This window comes from Salarias fasciatus, chromosome 15 (assembly GCF_902148845.1).
Source record: "Salarias fasciatus chromosome 15, fSalaFa1.1, whole genome shotgun sequence".
NCBI classification, from domain to species: Eukaryota; Metazoa; Chordata; class Actinopteri; order Blenniiformes; family Blenniidae; genus Salarias; species Salarias fasciatus.
In genome coordinates, this window is record NC_043759.1 from 25,989,636 (window position 1) to 26,010,292 (window position 20,657).

General features: G+C 49.0%; 3 protein-coding genes across 3 annotated transcripts; 2 read left to right on the forward strand and 1 right to left on the reverse strand.

Moving 5' to 3' along the window:
- Positions 1-4,833: 4,833 nt before the first annotated feature.
- Positions 4,834-9,564, forward strand: psmc6 (proteasome 26S subunit, ATPase 6). Its single transcript, XM_030109964.1, has 14 exons — positions 4,834-4,936; positions 5,363-5,442; positions 6,079-6,118; positions 6,434-6,486; positions 6,621-6,688; positions 6,796-6,910; positions 6,998-7,085; positions 7,167-7,228; positions 7,303-7,426; positions 8,376-8,437; positions 8,700-8,820; positions 8,907-8,987; positions 9,052-9,123; positions 9,206-9,564. The coding sequence occupies exons 1-14, from the start codon at positions 4,852-4,854 to the stop codon at positions 9,322-9,324; spliced, it is 1,170 nt and encodes a 389-aa protein (XP_029965824.1). The 5' UTR covers positions 4,834-4,851; the 3' UTR covers positions 9,325-9,564.
- On the reverse strand, positions 9,562-12,136 carry cgrrf1 (cell growth regulator with ring finger domain 1). The gene is made up of 6 exons (XM_030109978.1): positions 11,975-12,136; positions 11,327-11,463; positions 10,994-11,171; positions 10,754-10,901; positions 10,576-10,683; positions 9,562-10,497 (listed from the first exon to the last, which is right to left on the reverse strand). The coding sequence occupies exons 1-6, from the start codon at positions 12,049-12,051 to the stop codon at positions 10,216-10,218; spliced, it is 930 nt and encodes a 309-aa protein (XP_029965838.1). The 5' UTR covers positions 12,052-12,136; the 3' UTR covers positions 9,562-10,215.
- Positions 12,137-13,542: 1,406 nt separating this feature from the next.
- ddhd1b (DDHD domain containing 1b) lies at positions 13,543-20,044 on the forward strand. The gene is made up of 13 exons (XM_030109947.1): positions 13,543-14,384; positions 15,322-15,498; positions 15,686-15,814; positions 15,972-16,119; positions 16,204-16,313; positions 16,382-16,488; positions 16,609-16,865; positions 16,944-17,019; positions 17,806-17,955; positions 18,057-18,121; positions 18,213-18,403; positions 18,475-18,729; positions 18,806-20,044. Exons 1-13 carry the CDS (start codon positions 13,685-13,687, stop codon positions 18,988-18,990), a joined length of 2,550 nt encoding a protein of 849 aa, XP_029965807.1. The 5' UTR covers positions 13,543-13,684; the 3' UTR covers positions 18,991-20,044.
- Positions 20,045-20,657: the final 613 nt, after the last annotated feature.

A 20,657-nucleotide genomic window follows, 5' to 3' on the forward strand; every position in this document is an offset into this window, starting at 1 on the left:
TACATATTTATTTATTGTTGTGATTATTATTATTATTATTATTATTATTATTATTATTATTATTATTATTATTATTATTATTAATATTATTATCATTATTATTGCTCTTTGTTTTCCCCATTCATCAAGGCATTATCATTCGTCTGTAAATATTATTAATAATCATAATTTACGTTATAAAATGTGTACAAATTGTAGGGGGCGCTATGGAGCCATTTTGCCAGATATTTCTGAGTTTTTCAGAAAGTTAAGGCCCTGGAAAAATGCAGCCTCTCTGCTAGGTATTATTATTATTATTAGTAGTAGTGTTAGTATTATTAGTACTATAGTTATCATCATTTTCCTATTATTTTACCAACATAATATTCATTATAACAATAATGAAATAATAATGCCACTTCCTCTGACAGATCCATCAAGAAGGTTGTGGTTCTGGTGAATAAACGTGTTTTTCTCTGGGTGTCTACAGACCCGCTCGGGCCCTGTCCAGCCTGTAATAATGACTCCTCTCATTCAGGAGTGCGGACCGGATGGGAACAGAGTACACCTGCAAAAATAGAAGGAAAACAATCATATCCATATGAAGATATGGGCAAGAAAATCAGGGCAGCACGATTTGAAATAGAAGTTAGAAAACAGAAATGAGTGGTATGTTTGTCTTTAAATTCTGTAGTATTTTTCATATCTATTTATCTCGTGCAAATAAAAAAATAAATTGTAATGGGAGGAGACCGGAGGGGCATCTAACCAGATCCTCACCTCCATGGGTCACGCTTAAACATTTGTTCACATAAAAAAAAAAAACTGTTCTAACGTGTTCTAAACTAACAATAAGAAATTATCTAATAATAATAATAATAATAATAATAATAATAATAATAATAATAATAATAATAATAATGATGTGGACATGTCGATGATCATGTGTGATATAAATCAAGGCCGTGATGCTGTGTTGAAGAGACCTTACCGCCCCCTGGCGGCCATCCGAGAAACTTTACATGTAAGATATGGGGCAAAAAAGAGAAGAAAAAGAAACATGTAGAAAATTCAGTGTCCACCAATGGAAATCAAAAACACAAACACAAACATAACACAGAAACTTCTGTTCTAACCTCAGTAAGGAATCAATTACTGTTGACACTGTTCTGTTGTTGTCTGGCTTTATAACGCTGTTCTTTCACCGCGCTCCTCAGAATGTTATTACACATTTAATTCATCTTTCCATTGGTAAATATTCCACAATCAGACTGACGGCAGCTAATCTATCAATCACAAAGGCCATCCTCGAAAACACGGTCACTGCTCAGGTAGACTGTGGAGCTTCAGCCTGGTCCGATGATGAAACTCTGCTCCAGACCGTCAGAGCAGCTGAACCGTGATTCCAGCAGGGATCTGAGCTTTCATGGTTCCACTGAGAGACCAAGGTCTGAATGCAGCAGGAGAGAGGGAGACTCCCCAGACCCGGTCCGCTTCTGGTGGTCCGGTGTGAACTGTAGCCTCCGTTTCCTGCAGGGATACCTGTAGGGGATTTACTCAGCTCCCACATGTTCTGCTGCAGGTCAGATCCAGATGTTCTGCTTCAGGTTGGATCCAGATGTTCTGCAGCAGGTTGGATCCAGATGTTCTGCTTCAGGTTGGATCCAGATGTTCTGCTGCAGGTCAGATCCAGATGTTCTGCAGCAGGTCAGATCCAGATGTTCTGCAGCAGGTCAGATCCAGATGTTCTGCTGCAGGTTGGATCCAGATGTTCTGCTTCAGTCTGGATCCAGATGTTCTGCTGCAGGTCGGATCCAGATGTTCTGCTGCAGGTTGGATCCAGATGTTCTGGGTCCAGATGTTTTAACCCCGTAGTCTCTCCATCATCCAGCTGGTCCCTTCAGCAGCTTGTGCGCCGCCTGGTCGATGGATCAGCTCTGAGGAGCAGAAGGTGCAGCCGGGCGGGGTCAAAGGTCGCCAGGCTGACGAGGGCTGAAAACACGGCGCATTGATGCTAATTTACATCAGAATAGAACGATCCCAGTCAGACTCAGCGCTGAGCTCTGACCTGCAGCTGACGACACACACCTGACTGACATGCGCACAACCATAACACACACCTTGGAACGGGCGACAGGAGACACAAACACAAGCAGACGAGGTGATGGATGGGCGGCCGGCCGGCCTCATCCATCACCCCGGCGCCGCGCCCGGCGCTACCGGAGTGACAGCGCCGGTCAGATGATGTTTAACGCATTGGCAGCCCGGCGTCTGGGGGGAGATTAGTACTGTCACCGCCGTAATGGATGGACCGGCGGCCGCCGCCCAATGGGGAGCCGGGAGCCGGCATCAGCAGGGCTGTCGGAGGGAGATCCGGCCGGGCGTCAGCGTCTCCATGACTGACACCCAGAGGTGGAGCCGCTCCACGGCCGAGCGGCGAGGAGCCAATTATGAGGATAGAAACAGGCTCATTTATCATCCGCTCAGACGTCTGCTCAAGCAAACAAAGGAGACGGCGGCGGAGGAGGAGGAGGAGGAGGAGGCTCACACACACACACACACACACACACACACACACACACACACACACACACACACACACACACACACACTCAACAGCATGTAGAAACGTGTTTCCTGCAGCTCTTCAAGCTGATGAGCTCGTTCTGCAGACGGTTCCAGCTCCGATGTTTTCACCAGGGAGTGTGTGACGGAGTGTGTGTGGATGAGGGCTGCAGGTTTACCTCATGAGACGAGTCCAGGATGTTCTGGAAAGGGAGGCGGTTTAGATTTCAAACCTCCAGATCTACACATCCTTTAGAACAGTTTTAGAACTGTGATCCAATCAGAAGATGCTTTGGACTGAAAATCCAGTTCATCAACATGAGACATTCAGGTAGTTTTCTCACTCCTCATTAAGTGCTAAATGATCTCTCTTGAGTGATGAAATGACTTAAAAGCCTCTGGAATCAAGGTCAAACTGAGCTTTTCTGTCAAATCTGCACACGTTGGAATCCACTCTTCATCCTGCTTGTCCTCCTACGGTGTCCACAGATATAGAAATATATCATCCAGAATTTAAAAAAGCTAAGACAGACAAACAAACATCACCCAAAATAGAACAAAGAGAAGATGGGCAACATAAACGGAGGAACAAAATCTTAAAGTAGAATTTAAAAAACATAAATGTGCAATATCTGATAGAACAAAGAACATGGAGAGGATATAATACAGTATAACTGCAGAAAAAATGTACAACAAGACAGTCCAGAAAGCCTCTGGAACTGCTTCCTTCCATGTAGAAGGAGGTGAGGTGACCTTAGAGGTCAGAATGAGTGAAACAGCAGATAAGCTCTCTTTCCACTGTTTCTGGATAAATGTGGAGAGCGGATGATCTGATGCAGAGTAATTCTCCTGATTTCCTGGATCTCTGCTCCGGCGCTGCTGTCGGAGGAGGGCTGGTCCAGCTGCAGGACTGGACTCTGACATGTGTCACAGAGCATCTCGCCTCCTCAGAGCCTGTTAACGTCAGCGTCAGCTCGCCGCTCTCCTCCGACCACGTCTCTGACCGCAGGGAACACATCTGTAGGCTGAACACCCAGAGAACAGCAGGAATCTGTGGCTTACTGACAGAAATCCTCCTAACAAAGATCACTTATTCTCTTTGTTTTACCCCAAATGGAAAAGAAAAGTATTTCACTGTGTTTGATAACTACTTGACTATATCAGTGCATGAGAAGGACTTCACTTCCTCTGATTTATAATATTGTTTTGTATCTACATATTTTCATGCATTAAGGTGTTCTTTAATGATGCGCTATATGGCTTTCAGCAACGAATAAAGTGATTGAATTCAATTTAAATTGAATTGAAATATTACCACTTATTCTTATCGCCTTGGTTCATTTTTGTCTCTTGCATTAGTGCCTCTTTTCCAGGATGTATTTGGTGCAGAGTTGGAGTAGTTAAAGGTGTAACACTGCTCTCTAGTGATAATCTGCAGGATCACAGCCTTCAGTCCTCAGTTTGCTCTGTGCAAATCCTAATGAATAGACTGAAAAGAAAAAGTAACAACTTTCAGTTGGGTCTCTTCAAAGTCTATTCTAATAATGTGAAATAGAAGAAAACTGTTGGGAACACTCATAAAGGTATCAGACTGTGGTGGTGCAGCATGTCAAGGAAAACAAGGTCATCCTAATCCTGTACAAAGAAGCACATTTTTAGTATTATTACTAAAAAAAGTCTATTACTATTTTTATTCTGCTTCTCTCGTATATCATTTTACACGGAACCTCAGTGGATGAAAATCTACATCCTTTTTTGGTTTGCACCATATCAAGCGATCATTCTGGAATTTCTTCTGCAAAATCTTCAGTCTGGCACATTAATTGTTTGTGTGGTAACATCTATCTATTTCACATTTCCTTTTAATTTGATATAGATTAAGAAAGCAAACCAAAATCTCAGTTTGATATTCTCCTCTAGATTTTGGTGAGAGCTCAGAATTAAAAACATTTCATCTTGTATCTTTAACAAACCTGTGAGCTGCATAGTAGCAAAACAAATATTTGTGTTATTTCAAGTGTAATCTACTCAAAAATAAAGTGAATGGGACCAACTGATTGGAACATTTATATGTTCTCTCCTTATATTGTAAAATCTTAAATCTTATTGATATCCAAACACGTTGCATAAAGCACATTTATGTAGAAAAACCATTACTACCATGTATTTCTGTGTATTTCTTCTGTATTTCGGTGAGCGTTGCCCGGTCCAATATGGCCGACCCGTCCGCGTATACGTCATTCGCCAGCGCGAAGTGTTAACAGTATGGTAATGACGCCGCAGTTTCCCGGCATTCACTGCGGCAACATGGCAGATACAAGAGAAAAAGCGCTACAGGACTACAGGAAGAAATTATTGGAACATAAAGAAGTGGACGGGCGATTAAAAGAATGTAACTAACATTTTGGACTCGGACTTTTCGTGGTGTATTTTCAGTGTTGTCGTCAACATTTTTCGGATTGAAGAAAACCATGAAATAGTTTCAGTTAGCTCATCGGCTAGCTTGTGCTTTGTCATTCCGTTAGCATCTTGGTAGAAATGAATAGACATACAGCGGCTACTGCTAGCAGTGCTAACCGAGCTAAAGAGTAAAACTTACTAACAGAACTTTCTTGAGCAACGCTTCACATACATGTCGTTTTTCTCTGGGATCTTTGCTGTATTGTATTTGGGTTTTAATGTATTAAAACCAACGAGGCGAATGTTAATACGAACAAGATTTGGGTCGACGTCTTGCGTTTCCCTTAATCGGTGTTTTTATTTATTTTTTGCTTATAAAAAACGTGTGTAAAACTGTGGTTGTTTATGTTTTTTTCAGTGAGAGAGCAACTGAGAGAACAGACCAAACAGTACGAGAAGTCAGAGAACGACCTGAAGGCTCTGCAGAGCGTCGGACAGGTCAGTAGATCTCATTTCTACACCGATCACACAGATCTGCCAGGACAGTTCCGTTCTCCTGGGGAACATTTGAAATAGTAATCAGACAAACAAGCTGTTTGTTTTTGGAACTGAAGTTTCGACGTTGTAAAAAGATCTCTCAGGGCTTTCAGGATGTAAACAACATGAGTTCACCCCTCACATATCACTCTACCTTAAAAGAGATGATTGCTTTTGTTATAATATGACATTTTCGGTACAAAAACGTGGAAATGTAATGAAATGTTCACCTTCTTAAATTGTATTTGAATTTTTACAAATGCAACATAAGATACAGTTTTTGAACTCCAGCGTCAACGCTGTATTGTCTTAATGTTATAATGTTTTAACAGCTCGATGTGTTCTGTTTCTTCAGGTAAATTTGATTTGGTGGAAGATCACAAAACAGATGTGTTGAAATTAAAGATCTCGTGATTTTCAAAATCAGTTGGTTGAACGATTTCTGACAGTGTTTTACTGAGAGAAAACATGACTAGAAGCAGGATTTCATCTTCATGTCTTCAGTGACTGATAATGCTTTGTTACGTGCTTCAGTTCGGTTTTGTTGGCCTTTACTGTCATTGGTAAGCTCACACTGAAACCGTCTCGTCCCTGCAGATTGTTGGAGAGGTGCTGAAACAGCTCACTGAGGAAAAATGTGAGTATTTGTTGTATTTACATTTGTGTCTTTGCACAAACATGATAGTTTTAGTGGGATAACCTCATGTCTGAATGGTGTGACTCACTTGGAGCTAAATGTGGTCAAACGGGCCGTCTGCGGCCGGCCCCCCTCCTCCTGCGCTGGTGTTTCTCGTGTTTTTGGGTGAAGCGTAGCAGGCTTTGAGGCCCTGCAGTGGTGAAAATGTGCTCTGCTGGTGGAATCTATGATGTTTTCAGTCATCACCTTGCCTGTTCGTCCGGAGCTCACTTCATTTACCCTGCACTTTGTTGTTGTTGTTTGTCTTGTTTACAGTCATTGTTAAGGCCACGAACGGCCCTCGATATGTGGTTGGCTGTCGCAGGCAGGTGAGTGCTGCTCTGGGATCCTGACATTCACACATTCTGATTAAGAGAACATACGGTACAGTGCAGCTTTTTAGTGTTTGAAAGAGTGAGAACGTTGCGTCTGAACTGTGTTGTTATATGATTCTCCGTCCCAGCTGGACAAATCCCAGCTGAAGCCCGGCACCAGGGTGGCTCTGGACATGACCACTCTCACCATTATGAGGTGGGTACAGGATATTCAGCACCTCCACACACACTCGCCTGCTTCCGTTCTTTCCGGCTGAATCGTCCCCTGGCTGTGATCTCAGCAGGTGTGTGTTTTTCTTGCAGGTACCTTCCCAGAGAGGTGGATCCTCTGGTGTACAACATGTCTCACGAGGACCCCGGCAGCGTTTCCTACTCTGAGATCGGAGGCTTGTCTGAACAGATCCGCGAGCTGCGAGAGGTCAGTGACGACTCTGAACCTGTTCAGTGTTACCAGAGCCTGCTTGCTGGTGGAGGTGTGACCGTACGGTGGTTGTTCCTCTGGCAGGTGATCGAGCTGCCTCTGACCAACCCCGAGCTGTTTCAGAGGGTGGGGATCATTCCTCCTAAAGGCTGCCTGCTCTACGGACCGCCAGGTTCCTCTCTCTTGACTTTGTGCCACAGATCACGCTGCTTCTTCTCCTGTGCTCACTGTTCTTTCTTCCTGCTTCAATCAGGAACCGGAAAGACTCTGCTGGCCAGAGCGGTGGCCAGCCAGCTGGACTGCAACTTTCTGAAGGTGGGTGTGAGCCGCCGGGCCTCCGTCGGGGTGGAGGCGGCTCCTCCTCATGAGCTGCTGCTGGTCTGCCGCAGGTGGTGTCCAGCTCCATCGTGGACAAGTACATCGGTGAAAGTGCCAGGCTGATCCGGGAGATGTTCAATTACGCCCGAGACCACCAGCCCTGCATCATCTTCATGGACGAGATCGACGCCATCGGTGAGCCCAGCGTCGGAGTGGAGCCTTTGGTTTCGACTACAGTAATTAAAGGTGCTGTAGGCAGGATTCGGCATCTCCGCCATCTTGCTTAGGTTTACCTAAGCAAGATGGCGATTTGACCCATCTAAGATGGCGATTTGAAACCCAGCACAGCCAATCCTGTCCTGTTTTCTCTGACATCACGCCCTTATGCAAGTTAAGCCCCTCTCATAAGAACGTGTGACGAACGCCCCTCGACCAGTCATGGTTAGAGTCTCAGGGGCTCTTCTGATTGGTCAAAGATACCTGGAGCTGTCAAGATTCCTTTTCAGCTCAGAACAGAGACAGATGGAAACGCTGCGCCCTCGTGGTACAGCAATTATGCTACACTCCTAAAGGATTATCAATGGATACTCTAACATTTAATCCAAAGAAAACACAGAAAAATTAGCATTAACTAGCAAAGTCCTGCCTACAGCACCTTTAACTCTGGTTTTATAATAATTAATCTACACATTATTTTCTTGATTATTTCGATTAAAAAAATCTTAATGTATTAAAATAACAATGAATTTTCTCAAATTATACATCAGATGCTTGATGTATAGGATACTCAAGAACAGAAAATTAAAATGTTTTGTTGAACTTTTCTTCAAAACAAACAGTAATTTCACTTTTCTCACCGTTTAGTGTGTTTCTCTCCTCGTTACTCCTGGTTTTCTGTCTGTATTCCTGCTGTTTTCAGCATCTCTGCTTCTTCAAACCGTCCTGTTCAAGTCGGATTTCTGTCCCTCAGACCTCAGTACAGCTCAGATTCTGGGTTCTAGACCTCAGTACAGCTGTGTTATGAGGACCGATCCTCCACCCCAGGAGGAAAATCTTCCCCCTTGTTGTCAGAATCAGATCATGCGTGATAACGTTGAGCATGGAGAGTGAAAATGTGTGTGTTTCTGTGTGTGTGGTCCTTCAGGGGGCCGTCGATTCTCCGAGGGAACCTCAGCTGACAGAGAGATCCAGAGGACTCTGATGGAGGTCAGTTGGTCTCTGGTGTCCTGCAGCTCACACCAGCCTGCAGGCCCAGACACCATTCATTCATTCATTCATCCACAGAGTGATGCTGCTATGACTTAGAAAGATGAGTAAAGCGGTGTTAGAGGAGAACTACTTGGTGAAGAAGCCAGAACAAAGTTGAAAACAGAATTTAGATTGAAAGTCTGGTATCTGGTGTTCAGACGTCGTCGCGTGTCGTTTGCTCGCCGGCGGCTGACGGCCGGCTGTTCTCGTCTCTTGGCAGTTGCTCAACCAGATGGACGGTTTCGACACGTTGCACCGGGTCAAGATGATCATGGCCACCAACCGGCCGGACACCCTGGACCCCGCCCTGCTGCGTCCCGGAAGACTGGACCGCAAAATCCGTATGAGTCCTCCAGTCAGCGTTCGTCCCCGGACTCATGAAATAAAGCCAGGCTCAGGAGTGTGTGTGTGTGTGTGTGTTCCGCAGACATCGAGCTGCCTAACGAGCAGGCTCGCCTGGACATCCTGAAGATCCACTCCAGTCCCATCACCAAGCACGGCGAGATCGGTCAGTCCCTGCAGGCCGCCTCGCAGCCAGGCCGCTTCTCTGCTAACGCTCTGACTCTTTCCAGACTTCGAAGCCATCGTGAAGCTGTCGGACGGCTTCAACGGCGCCGACCTGAGGAACGTGTGCACAGAAGCAGGTGAGCCTCCCCCTCCTCCTCTCCCTCCCCTCCCCCTCCTCCTGCTCGGCCGGGCGTCACGCCGATGCTTCCTCGCCCGCAGGACTGTTCGCCATCCGCTCGGACCGGGAGTACGTCACTCAGGAAGACTTCATGAAGGCCGTGCGAAAGGTGGCCGACTCCAAGAAGCTGGAGTCCAAGCTGGACTACAAGCCCGTGTAGAGCGTCCGGGGTCAGAGGTCACCGTGTTCTCTGCCTCAGAGCCACCTTGTGTTTGTGGGGAGTATATTAAGTGACGGGGTCCAGTCGGTTTGTTTTATCATCACAATCCTTGTAGTAATAAATTCTTGGTGTACTGAACGGAAAGCTCGCAGTCAGGCTGTCATTTCGCTGCACGGCGTTTTCTAAGGTCATGATTCAGTCTTCAGTCAGTTCAGGAAATAAACCAACGTTCTGCTTCTGTTTTGTTCTTTATTTTTCCTTCTGCTGCAGACATTCATTCATTGATAGTCAATTTGTAATTTTATCGGTTAGAACCCATAAGAACCAGTGGGATCCATCAGTACTGATGGCTCAGTGATGTCTGTGATACACTTAAATCCACACTGAAGATAAACGAGGCCTCGGGAGTTTCTCTTCACCGCAGCCAGTCTTCAGCTCCATTAAACAACTAAACATGGAATGTCTGACAGTTGAAACAATAACATGGAAATAAATAAATTACGTTGTTAACTGGAGAATTCCCAGCCTCGTTACTGAAGAGAGTCCAGGTCAGACGGACGGACAGGCAGCCGGAGACCCAGAGGCTCAGATCTGGACCAGTGAGACGCTTCACAGCATTAAACTGAGGTGTTATCCCGACATGGAGTCATTTCCACGCTGCTCCCTGAGCCGATGCTAATGCTACGCAGCTAGCTGTCAGCTCAGCCTCTGCTTCATCCTCCATGAAAACGCGTCATGCTGCGACGGCTTGTCCGAGTTAGCAGCAGTCGCTGAGGGGGGCGGGGCTTAGCCAAAGGTCAACTCTGCTGACTTCCTCTTTGCATTTCCATGGACCGTCTGTTTTGGGCCGCGGGCCGTATGTTGGACACGACGGAGACTTGTGAAGAGCTTTCAGCGGGCGGCGGCGCCAGGCCGGGTCAGAGCGAAGGACTCCAGGACGAAGGCCCTGCAGACGGGGCAGTGCTGGAAGTGCAGCATGCAGCCGTCGCACACGCAGGCGTGGCGGCACGGCAGCAGCACCCTGTTGACCGGAGCGCCGCGACACACCACGCAGTCCCCGACGGCTTCATCTACCCTGCCACCGCCGCCTTCCATCTGTCCTCCGGGCCGTGAGCCCGGCTGCGGGTCTGGCGGTTCGGACGCCTCGCTGCCGTCGGCCGCCATGAAGATCGACTGCAGGAGAGGACAGACACATCCAGCAGGTCCACCAGAAGCACACAACCGTTTGACAGGAAGAACATGCAGACTCACCATCAGCTTGTGCACGTTGCCCTGAGAGGTCAGCAGGTACTCGAAGAGGATCCGCGCCGGAATGTTGTGCTTGTCGTCCGGGACGTGAACGACCGTCACGCTCGCCACCTGCAGACGGAGAGACGCTCCGGGATCAGACAAGGAGTTTCTGAGGAGGCGGAAGCAGAAACGGACTCACGATGTTGTACGAGCCCCCGTCCTCCGAGTCTCCGAACGTCAGCACGGCAACCAGCGGGTAACGCCCTCTGGGCGGCGGGCCGAAGTCCCGGACGCCGCGGTCCGCAGGGATCTGGGTGTGGAGCTCCTCTCGGTCCTCGCTGCCCACGCTGAGACAGAGGTCAAAGGGCAAACCCAAGAAACACCAACACACTGCAGAGCCTGGAGCTCAGCTCAGGGCTGCCGGAGTCGTGGAGGATACTGGAACGTCTGGCAGTAGCTGCAGCGGAGGCGCAGAGCGTCCTGGAAGAGGCGGGCGCTGCGGAGCGTGGCGCCGTGCTGGTGAGCCAGGAGCGCCTCCTGCAGGGCGCCGACCTCGCAGCCCCAGAAGCAGGTGAGAACGCTGGGCTCCAGACAGGACGGCCTGATGGACACGCCACCTGAAAACCAGCTGCGTCTTAGTCTGGAACATTACGACTTCTGGAAAAGGCTTCATGTTCTGCATCGACGAAGCTGACCTCATTTAGTTTTACAGAGATCAGATGAGGAACAAAGAAATAAAGTTTTCTGAATGATATAGGAACTCCTTCCTTACCGGGGACACTGGCGGGCCGTGAGCCCAGCTCCAGGAAGAAGGGGTTTTCCACCCGAACCATCTGCTTCTCAGGGATCGGGACGACCAACTCTGTGTCATCTGGATTCCCGAGGATCCTGGGTGGATCAAACCCAAACCTACACGCAGGAATGAAGAAACGCTTCAGGAAACCAGCAGGAAGTTTAGTCTCCATCAACAGGAGAACCAGAGGACAGCTCAGACCCACTGACCTTCCTTCTCTCCATTAGCAGCAGCTCATTCAGGTCACATTTATTATTTAAAGTTGAGTTTACTGCCACTGAGTTCCAGCTAATATTACTGCCACAAGGTATTTATCAGGATATTCAATGCAGCTTTGAGTGCATCCATCCATCCATCTGGCTATCCTCTGGTCTGTTTTGAGCTGCAGCTTCCTCCAGCTCTCCTGCTGATCAGCTGATTCAGATCCAGTTTGCTTCTGATGCTAAATGCTAATTAGCTAGCTCGAGCCCAAGCTACTCTCACCAAAACAGTGACTGAATCAGAAACAGCTGGGACTTTCACTGAAGGAATATCTCTCTACTGTCTCCGGTCACAGTTTGGCCCGCAGGCCCTATGTTTGACACCCTGGTGTTAGCTGGACTCGACAAGCTAACGCGGCTAACTTACCACATGAGAACCAAGACGACAGCGACAATGACTCCAAAACAGCACAGGCCATAAAACATCTCCATGTCCGCTGCCATTTCGAAGCATATTTGTCACCGAAAAGTGAAGGAAGTTATTTCATCCCGCACTGACAGGACCGGAAGACGGGGAGCCGCGGACCGGAAGAAGGTGAGCCGCGGACCGGAAGACGGTGAACTGCGACTACGGGTGCCTGAAGGCTCAGAAAGCGCAACAGAAAGAGACGCTCTAGTTTACTCTCCATTTACACCTTAGCAAGAAGTTAATGCTAATTCTTTCAACCACCTGAAATACTATTGGACAAACACACCCAAGGCTGTTATTTTAGGCACAGAAAGTTAGAATTTCTAATAAAAGAGATCCTCGTAAACCATCCATTAGAACTGACATCGGCAGCCATCTTGGATGAGGACCAACTTTACAAGATTTTAAATTAAACATACAACAAAAGGGGAAAAACGTTGCCTTAACATCACACACAACGGTCAAAGGGGTCATGAGAAATGATTATATTAAAGAGGTCTACTTTTATTCCCCCTTCTATAAATTTAGCTATGCTTCTTCTGTACACTTGTGTTGCTGGCTGTCTCCATATTTCATTCATTCTGAAATAAAAAAAAAAACTGGCATACATGTAGAAAATGTCGTTCATGATTTGGCCATCCACACAATTTTATTTACTGTAAAAATCTATTTACACGAAGAAACAGATAAAATGTCATGCGTTCCTTAAAAACAGTGTCATTATTTGTCATTTTGACATATATGGAGAGAAAGAACGCTTTAACCTTATAAAGAAAACAAAAATCTTGTATCCTTTTGTTTTTTCTAATCTCTTCCTTTTCTGTCGTTTTTATATAACAGTTATTTCTATATCTTTTTGTTGTTTTTGTTCATATCCTCGCCATCAATAATAATAATAATAATAATAATAATAATAATAGTACTCCCCCCACCCCCACTCCAACCGAAAGGCCACCGGAAAAAATAAATTTACTAATTAAATGCATCTGTCAGGCTGTTCTTCACTTCATCCATTTGAAATGACAACACACGTGAACTGGCATATTTTTTTAATCTCTCTCTCTCACACACACACACACACACACACACACACACACACACACACATATCTATCTATCTATCTATCTATCTATCTATCTATCTATATCTATACACACACACACACACACACACACACACACACACACACACACACACACATATCTATCTATCTATCTATCTATCTATCTATCTATCTATATCTATACACACACACACACACACACACACACATATATATATATATATATATATATATATATATATATATATATATATATATATATATATATATATATATATATATATATATATATATATATATATATATATAATTTTTTTTTTTATTTATTTATTTGCAGGGATTGGTGTGGGTTTTGTCCCGGGTCCTCCTCTTCCTCCGCTCCGGGTTCATTCTGACCGCTGGGTTTTCCTCCTGCTGCTGAGCGGAGCTGCTGGGGTCTGATGGAGGCTGGAGGCTGGTGAGGATGAGGATGAGGATGAGGATGAGGATGAGGAGGATGAGGATGATCCCGTGCTGCCGGAGGCTGTCGGCTCCCCAGATGTGAGCAGCTGGAGCGGAGCGGAGCGGTTCGGAGCGGGGCCCGGTCCTCCGGGAGGAGCCGAGCCATGAGCCACAGTCACGCCGCCGTCCGGCAGCAGAGCTCGGACAACAACTCGGTGAGCAGCAGCGAGTGGGACATGGCGAGCGACGTGTTCGTGTGCGGCTACGAGGACGGCCCGAGGCCGGGCGGAGCTCCGGCGGCGGAGCGGGACCCGGATCCGGTACCGGAGCCGGTGCCGGGGCCGCTCCGGCCCGGCCTGGACCCGCTGGCGCAGGGCGGCATGCTGGGCCTGGAGCGGGACGAATATTCTGGATCCTCGTTCCTCGACGTCGGCCTGAGCTACACCGAGAGCGACGGCAGCGTGAGCAGCAAGAAGCGGGTCCGGTCCAACAGCTCCCGGCACCGCGGGGAGATCGTGACGGAGCTCGGCCCGGAGGAGATCCGCTGGTTCTACCGGGAGGACAAGCGGACCTGGAAGCCCTTCATCGGCCACGACTCGCTGAAGATAGAGACGGTGTACCGGAGGATGACCGAGCCCGCTCCGGGCCCCCCCGCCGGGACCGAGGAGGTCCGGTCCGAACCGGACGGCGGGGCCGGCGGGGCGGACCGAGCCGAGCCGGCGGAGCCGCGGGGCGGGGAGCCCCGCAGCCCGGAGTCCGAGCGGCCCCGCGGGGGGGACCGCGGCGGGGAGGCGGTGTGTGTCCGGGGGGGGCTCTACGAGGTGGACCTGAAGGACAAGGAGTGCTACCCGGTCTACTGGAACCGTGAGGAACACCGGGACCTGATCCCGGTTCTGTTCTTTAAACATAGAGGACTTCACCTCTGCTCCACGGGGGGGGGGGGGGGGGGGGGGGGGGGGGGAGGGATTAATGAACGAGTGAGGGAGGATGGAGGGATGATGGAGGCTTAACTAGTGGATTGATTAATAAATAGACAGATGAATGGATTAATGAATGAATAGATTAATAATGGATTCATAGATTCCTGGTGCTACACCCAAACATCTGCTCTTATTAAATGACTCCTTGTATTTCCCCAGACTTTGATCAGATCCGTAGCTTCATGATCAGACGTCCTCAAGTCCAAATCCGAGAAGCTCCAAACTTCTGCAGCTGCTCTTTAGATCCTCACAGCTGAAAGGAAGGCGGTCTAGAAGAACCACTTCTCCCTCCTGTAAAGTCACGTAGAATCTGGACTGAAATGTTTGTATTTTCACTGGTTTTCGTGTTTCATGCTGGTTTCTGTTACTTTGAGCTACAGGATACGAGTTGCTTTTAAGATTTCCTCCTGCATCGTTCAGGAAAGGTAAAAATAGCAGGAAGAACTTTTATTTCCAGCGATTCTGTGGAAGCTAATTAGAGCCGAGAACAAAACCAGTTCTGAGGCTCTGCTGTGCGGCTCAGCTGCCAAACAGGATGAGAGCTGAATAATTCACTTTATTCAAAGAGATTCAATCACTTCAGAAAGGCGAGAGAGATCCTGAGCTGGTGCAGAGGAAGGAGTCCTCTTCCTCCAGAGGGAGGAAGAGGATGATGAAAGGAGAAAAGAACAAGGCAGAACGAAGCTACGTGTGAAACGAGCAGCGAGTAAACGAAGCAGCTGAGATCCAGAGATCCTGCTGCTGAGGCCCAGAGAGGGAGAGAGACGTGGGGCAGAGCCAGACTCGCCGAGGTCCAGGAAGTAACCTGTGCTGTCCTCTAGAGCAAGACCGCATCCCCGTGATGAGGGGCCAGTGGTTCATCGACGGGTCCTGGCTTCCTCTGGAGGAGGACGAGAGCGACGTGATCGAGCTGGAGCACCTGGCCCGATTCCGGGGCCAGCAGATGAGGGACACCTACGAGATGGAGGAGGTGACGGCCGCCGTGGACAGCCGGGACGGTGAGTCTGGAACCTCCACCAACAGGAGTTTTTATTGCTTGATGTGGTGATTTTAAGGTCTTCAGTGATGTAAAATTCACCTTCTAATTGTTCTCCAGCAGTAGTCTGTCTCTATGGTCTGAGCGTGTCTCCTGGGCAGAGCTGAGTTAATCTTGTCCCAGCCAGTCTTAATCACCGTGTCCTGCAGCCGTCCACAGTCTGAAGCTGAGCCGCAGCCATGTGGACTGGCACAGCGTGGACGAGGTGTACCTGTACAGCGACGCCACCACCTCCAAGATCGCACGCACCGTCACGCAGAAGCTGGGCTTCTCTAAAGGTAGCCCACACTGCCGCCGCTAACGTGACCAGTGAGACTCACAAATGACAGAAATGTCCAGCAGTGTGTTGACTGAATGTGAATCACATCCCAGCATGTCGTCTTATTTGATATTTTTGGTTTTTCTATTCTATTCTATTCGGCCGCCTGTCCTCAGCCTCCAGCAGCGGGACGCGGCTCCACCGGGGCTACGTGGAGGAGGCGGCGCCGGAGGACACGCCGCCCGACACCACCCACATCGTGTTCGTGGTGCACGGCATCGGCCAGAAGATGGACCAGGGCCGCATCATCCGGAACACCAGCATGTGAGCGCCGGCGCGTCCGCGGGGGCCGGCCAATCGGACGCCCCCGCCGCGCCGACTGACCGCTCCCCATCGATCCCCCAACAGGATGAGGGACGCCGCCAGGAAGATGGAGGAGAAGTACTTCGCCGACCGCGTGACGGAGCACGTGGAGTTCCTCCCGGTGGAGTGGAGGTCCAAGCTGTGTCTGGACGGAGGTGGGCTCCGCCCCCGAGCCGCGGCGGCGCCGCAGCGTCACGCCCTGACACGTCTGTCCCGTCCGCAGACACGGTGGACTCCATCACGCCGGACAAAGTGCGCGGCCTCCGAGACATGCTGAACAGCAGCGCCATGGACATCATGTACTACACCAGTCCTCTGTACCGGGACGAGGTGGGCGGGGCCAGGGCACGGGCGCCAGGGACTGCCCTTTAACTCGGCTAAGCCGTGTGTGTGTGTGTGTGTGTGTGTGTGTGTGTGTGTGTGTGTGTGTGTGTGTGTGTGTGTGGACAGATCACCAGGGGTCTGACCCTGGAGCTGAATCGCCTCTACTCGCTCTTCTGCTCGCGGAACCGGGACTTCGAGAAGAACGGGAAGGTGTCCATCGTGTCCCACTCGCTGGGCTGCGTCATCACCTTCGACATCATGACCGGCTGGGACCCGGTCCGCTTCCACCACCACGTGGCCCCGGAGGCCCGGGCCCCCGCGGCCCGCTGGGGCAGCGGCGAGGAGCGCCGGCTGCAGGAGCAGCTGAGACTCACCCACCTCAGGTACCCAGCATGCTCTGGTTCTGGAGGGACGGCGGTCCGGGAGAGGACGGGTTCTAATGACGCCGTGGCTCTGCTCAGGCTCAGAGACCTGGAGGACCAGTTCCAGGGTCTGCAGACCTCCGCCTGTGTCGCCGTTCCAGCTTTGAAATTCAAAGTAAGCGAGAAATGTGAACTCTGAAAGGTTTTCTGTTTGACTTTAAACAGACGCTTTACTGGAATCTGGATCATTTCGTCTGGTGTTCGGTTCTCTTCACGCTCCGCTCTGGCAGCGTTCCTCTGGTTCTGCCTGTTTTCAACTCATGCTCTGCTGTGGTGCTTCTGCCACCAGGGGGCGCTGCTGTACAACAGATCTGACCGTGAAAAGTCTCAATGGGGCTGTCAGAGTTAATCACATTAATCATGATTAATTAATGCAGGGATGACTAAAGGTTCATTTTATTGATGGTGATTAATCACATGATCAGGCTCCGGGCTGTTTTCAGTTTGAAAACTGTGTTTTTAACATAGATATTGTAGTAGTTTGGTCTACATGGCGCTTTATTTTGAAAGAAAATCCAACAAGGTGAAAAAAGAAATTCTTCCTCTGTGTTTGATTCCCGATCAAGACACTCTGGTCAGAAATCAAAAGTCTCCAGGCTGAAACTTCAGCTATGACTTTAAATTCAACTTTAGAACTGATAGTTTGGACTGATGGACGCTTTACGTTATGGACTGAAAACTGCCTTCAAATGCAAAACGACTCCATTTAAAAAAGGCAATTCAAAGCATTATTAATCGTGATTAACTATGAATAATGCAATTAATCGTGATGAAAAAATAATCTTTTGACAGCCCTAGTTTGTTTCTAATTTGATCATGATCTTGTGTTTGTGCAGACTGCTAATGCCTGAAGTTACTGATCCAGATGTTAGATGGTGCTGATGAGCCGTCTGTGCCGCAGGTGGAGAATTTCTTCTGCATGGGCTCTCCTCTTGCAGTTTTCCTGGCACTGCGGGGAATTCGGCCGGGAAACAACAGAGCGCAGGACCACATCCTCCCCACGTCCATCTGCAAGCGCCTCTTCAACCTGTTCCACCCGACGGACCCTGTGGTGAAACCAAACGCCCCCCTGACGATGAGACATGCAGCCTCTGGAGCCTGTTCCGGTGTGACAGCTGGCTGTTTGTTTGTTTGTTTGTTTGTTTGCTGCAGGCCTACAGGCTGGAGCCGCTGATCCTGAAGCACTACAGTAACATCGCCCCGGTGCAGATTCACTGGTAAGACCTGCTCCCACCCGCCGTCTGCTCGGCGCCTCACCGGGCCAGGCAGGGTCAGTAACCATGTGACCGGGTGTGGCGGCGGCGGCAGGTACAACACCAGCAGCCCCACGCCGTACGACCAGATCCGGCCCACCCTCCTCAACCCGCAGAAGGACGCCGTGTCGGCGTCGGTGTCGGCGTCGGACTCGGAGAGCATCCCCAGCCCCTGCACCTCGCCCCCCCAGGCCAGGCGCCACTACGGAGAGTCCATCACCAGCCTGGGCAAAGCCAGCATCATGGGTAACCGCGGCGGCGGCGCCGGTGTGTGGGGGGAGGTGGTGTAACTGACCCCGGGGTCTCCACCTCTCCAGGTGCTGCCAGTCTGGGGAAAGGCATCGGAGGAATCCTCTTCTCCCGCTTCTCCCGGTCCGGCGTCCCGGCGGGCGGCGTGGAGGAGGAGCCGTGCGACGGCGAGGGCGGAGCCACAGAGGTGGAGGCCGTGCCGGGGGAGGAAGGAGTCACGCTGAAAGACGAGGATGAGGAGGAGGAGGAGGAGGAGGAGGAAGAGCCGGAGCCGGAGCCCGCCGTGTCGGAGTCCCCGGCAGCCGTCCTGGACAGCGCCGCCCGTGAGCCGCTCCGCCCGCCGCTTCGGGAGCAGTGCATCCTGGGAGGAGGGGTCTGACCGTCTGCTCTGTGTTGCAGTGGAGCTGGAGCGCCGCATCGACTTCGAGCTGCGGGAGGGCCTGGTGGAGAGCCGCTACTGGTCGGCCGTCACGTCGCACACGGCCTACTGGTGCTCCTACGACGTGGCGCTCTTCCTGCTCACCTTCATGTACCGGCCGCTGGAGCCGCCCGAGCCGCCCGACGACGCGCCGGGCTCTCCCTGAGCCCCCGGCACCCCGGGCCGCCCCCCTTTTCTACTCTGACTCTATTTTTTTAACTTGTTTCCAGCTGACCTCTGACCTCTGACACTCTGAGAGCAGAGCTCAGACGAAGTGAATCCGTCTTCTCCTGTTTTCAGAATGTGATCGTGAAAACAGAAATCTGTGAAAAAAACTCTGGAAATGTGAAGTGAAGAAAACCAGGAGGAGGGTTAAATCTCACGTTAAATCATGTTCTCACTTTGACTTATTCAACGTTTACGGCCATGTGAGGAAATCCAAGGATGAAATGCAGACTCCGATACAAACTGTATCTTTATGTTGGCGATGTTCCTCGTTTTGTGGAGACAGTCACACTCTCAGCTGTGATCTTTCCTCCTGTTTTATTTTCAGAAATAACGGTCGATATCATTTTTTATTTGGACTTCAGATCACTCATTGATTTCTAATATTCACTGTTTGAGAGGGCTAATTGATTTTTATTTATTTTGTGTGAGACGTTGAATCTCTGTAGAGAAATACTTGACCAAGACGAGCAGGTTTCCAGTATTTCACACACAGGAACACCTGTTCAGAGGGAAAACCCTCTTATTTGAGTCATAAACTACCAAAAGAGTGAAGCAGCAGCCACAGACACATGACTTTAATACTGATGTTCAGCTTTTTTCCTTTGGAACGACAATATTGACACTGAAAATCCAACCTGAGGCCAAATGTTTGCTATGTGCCAACGGACAAGTTCCTCTTGTCACCTACAGCTCGTCTCCATGAACAATTAGACAGGAAATACTTTCTTTTTTGCACTGAGACTATGGAAAATTAACACCCATGCAAATATTCTGCTTTTTTTTTATTTGAACGTATTCATTAAACTGAGGTGCAGAAACTCAAACATGTTTACAAGCTGCAGATCCTACAAACACTTAATTTCAACGATTCAGAGAGGACTGATGACTTTTCATTGTTCATCCTGTTTTCTTACTTTGACATGTTGCACTTTGTTTATTGGTTATTATTGTTGGGAGACGCTGCCAGGATTCTTTTGCAGTTACATCTAAATAAATGAGAACCCAATCATCCTGTTCTCACATTCATCTTCCTGTCTGGACGACTGATTCTTCTTCCAAACCAACAGCAGCTGCTTTTAACCCGCTGTCAGGAGGCAGAAGAGGAAAACTTTCTTCAGATCGTCCCAGAAAACATTTTCAAGCACAATTACAGATGCCCAGCATGACATGGCGGGTGGAAAGAAAATCAAATTAAAGAAAAGAAAGCAAATCAAATGAAAATGAGCAAAGTAGATTGTTGAGCAGTTCCTCAATGACGGTTTTCTACAGAAACATAAAACATGAAATTTGTTTTAGCTGAAGAACGAACACACTGATGGAGGTGTGGAGGAAGTGGAAAGCTCTTTGGAGTGGAGCCGATTTTGTAGATCTGACCCATGTTGGCTTCACTGTGAACGAACCAGCAGAGATCAATGATCACAAGAATTTGCCAAAGGTCTCCGTGCACCATGGTGGTCTCCATCTGGTTCTGCTGTCCAATTGTCCCCTTTTATTTTTCTAAAGAGAAATCATTCTCCAGAAGCCGAAATAGCTCAGCTGGGAGAGCGTCAGACTGAAGGTCCCTGGTTCAATCCGGGTTTCAGCAGGGTGTCCTTCATTTCTTGT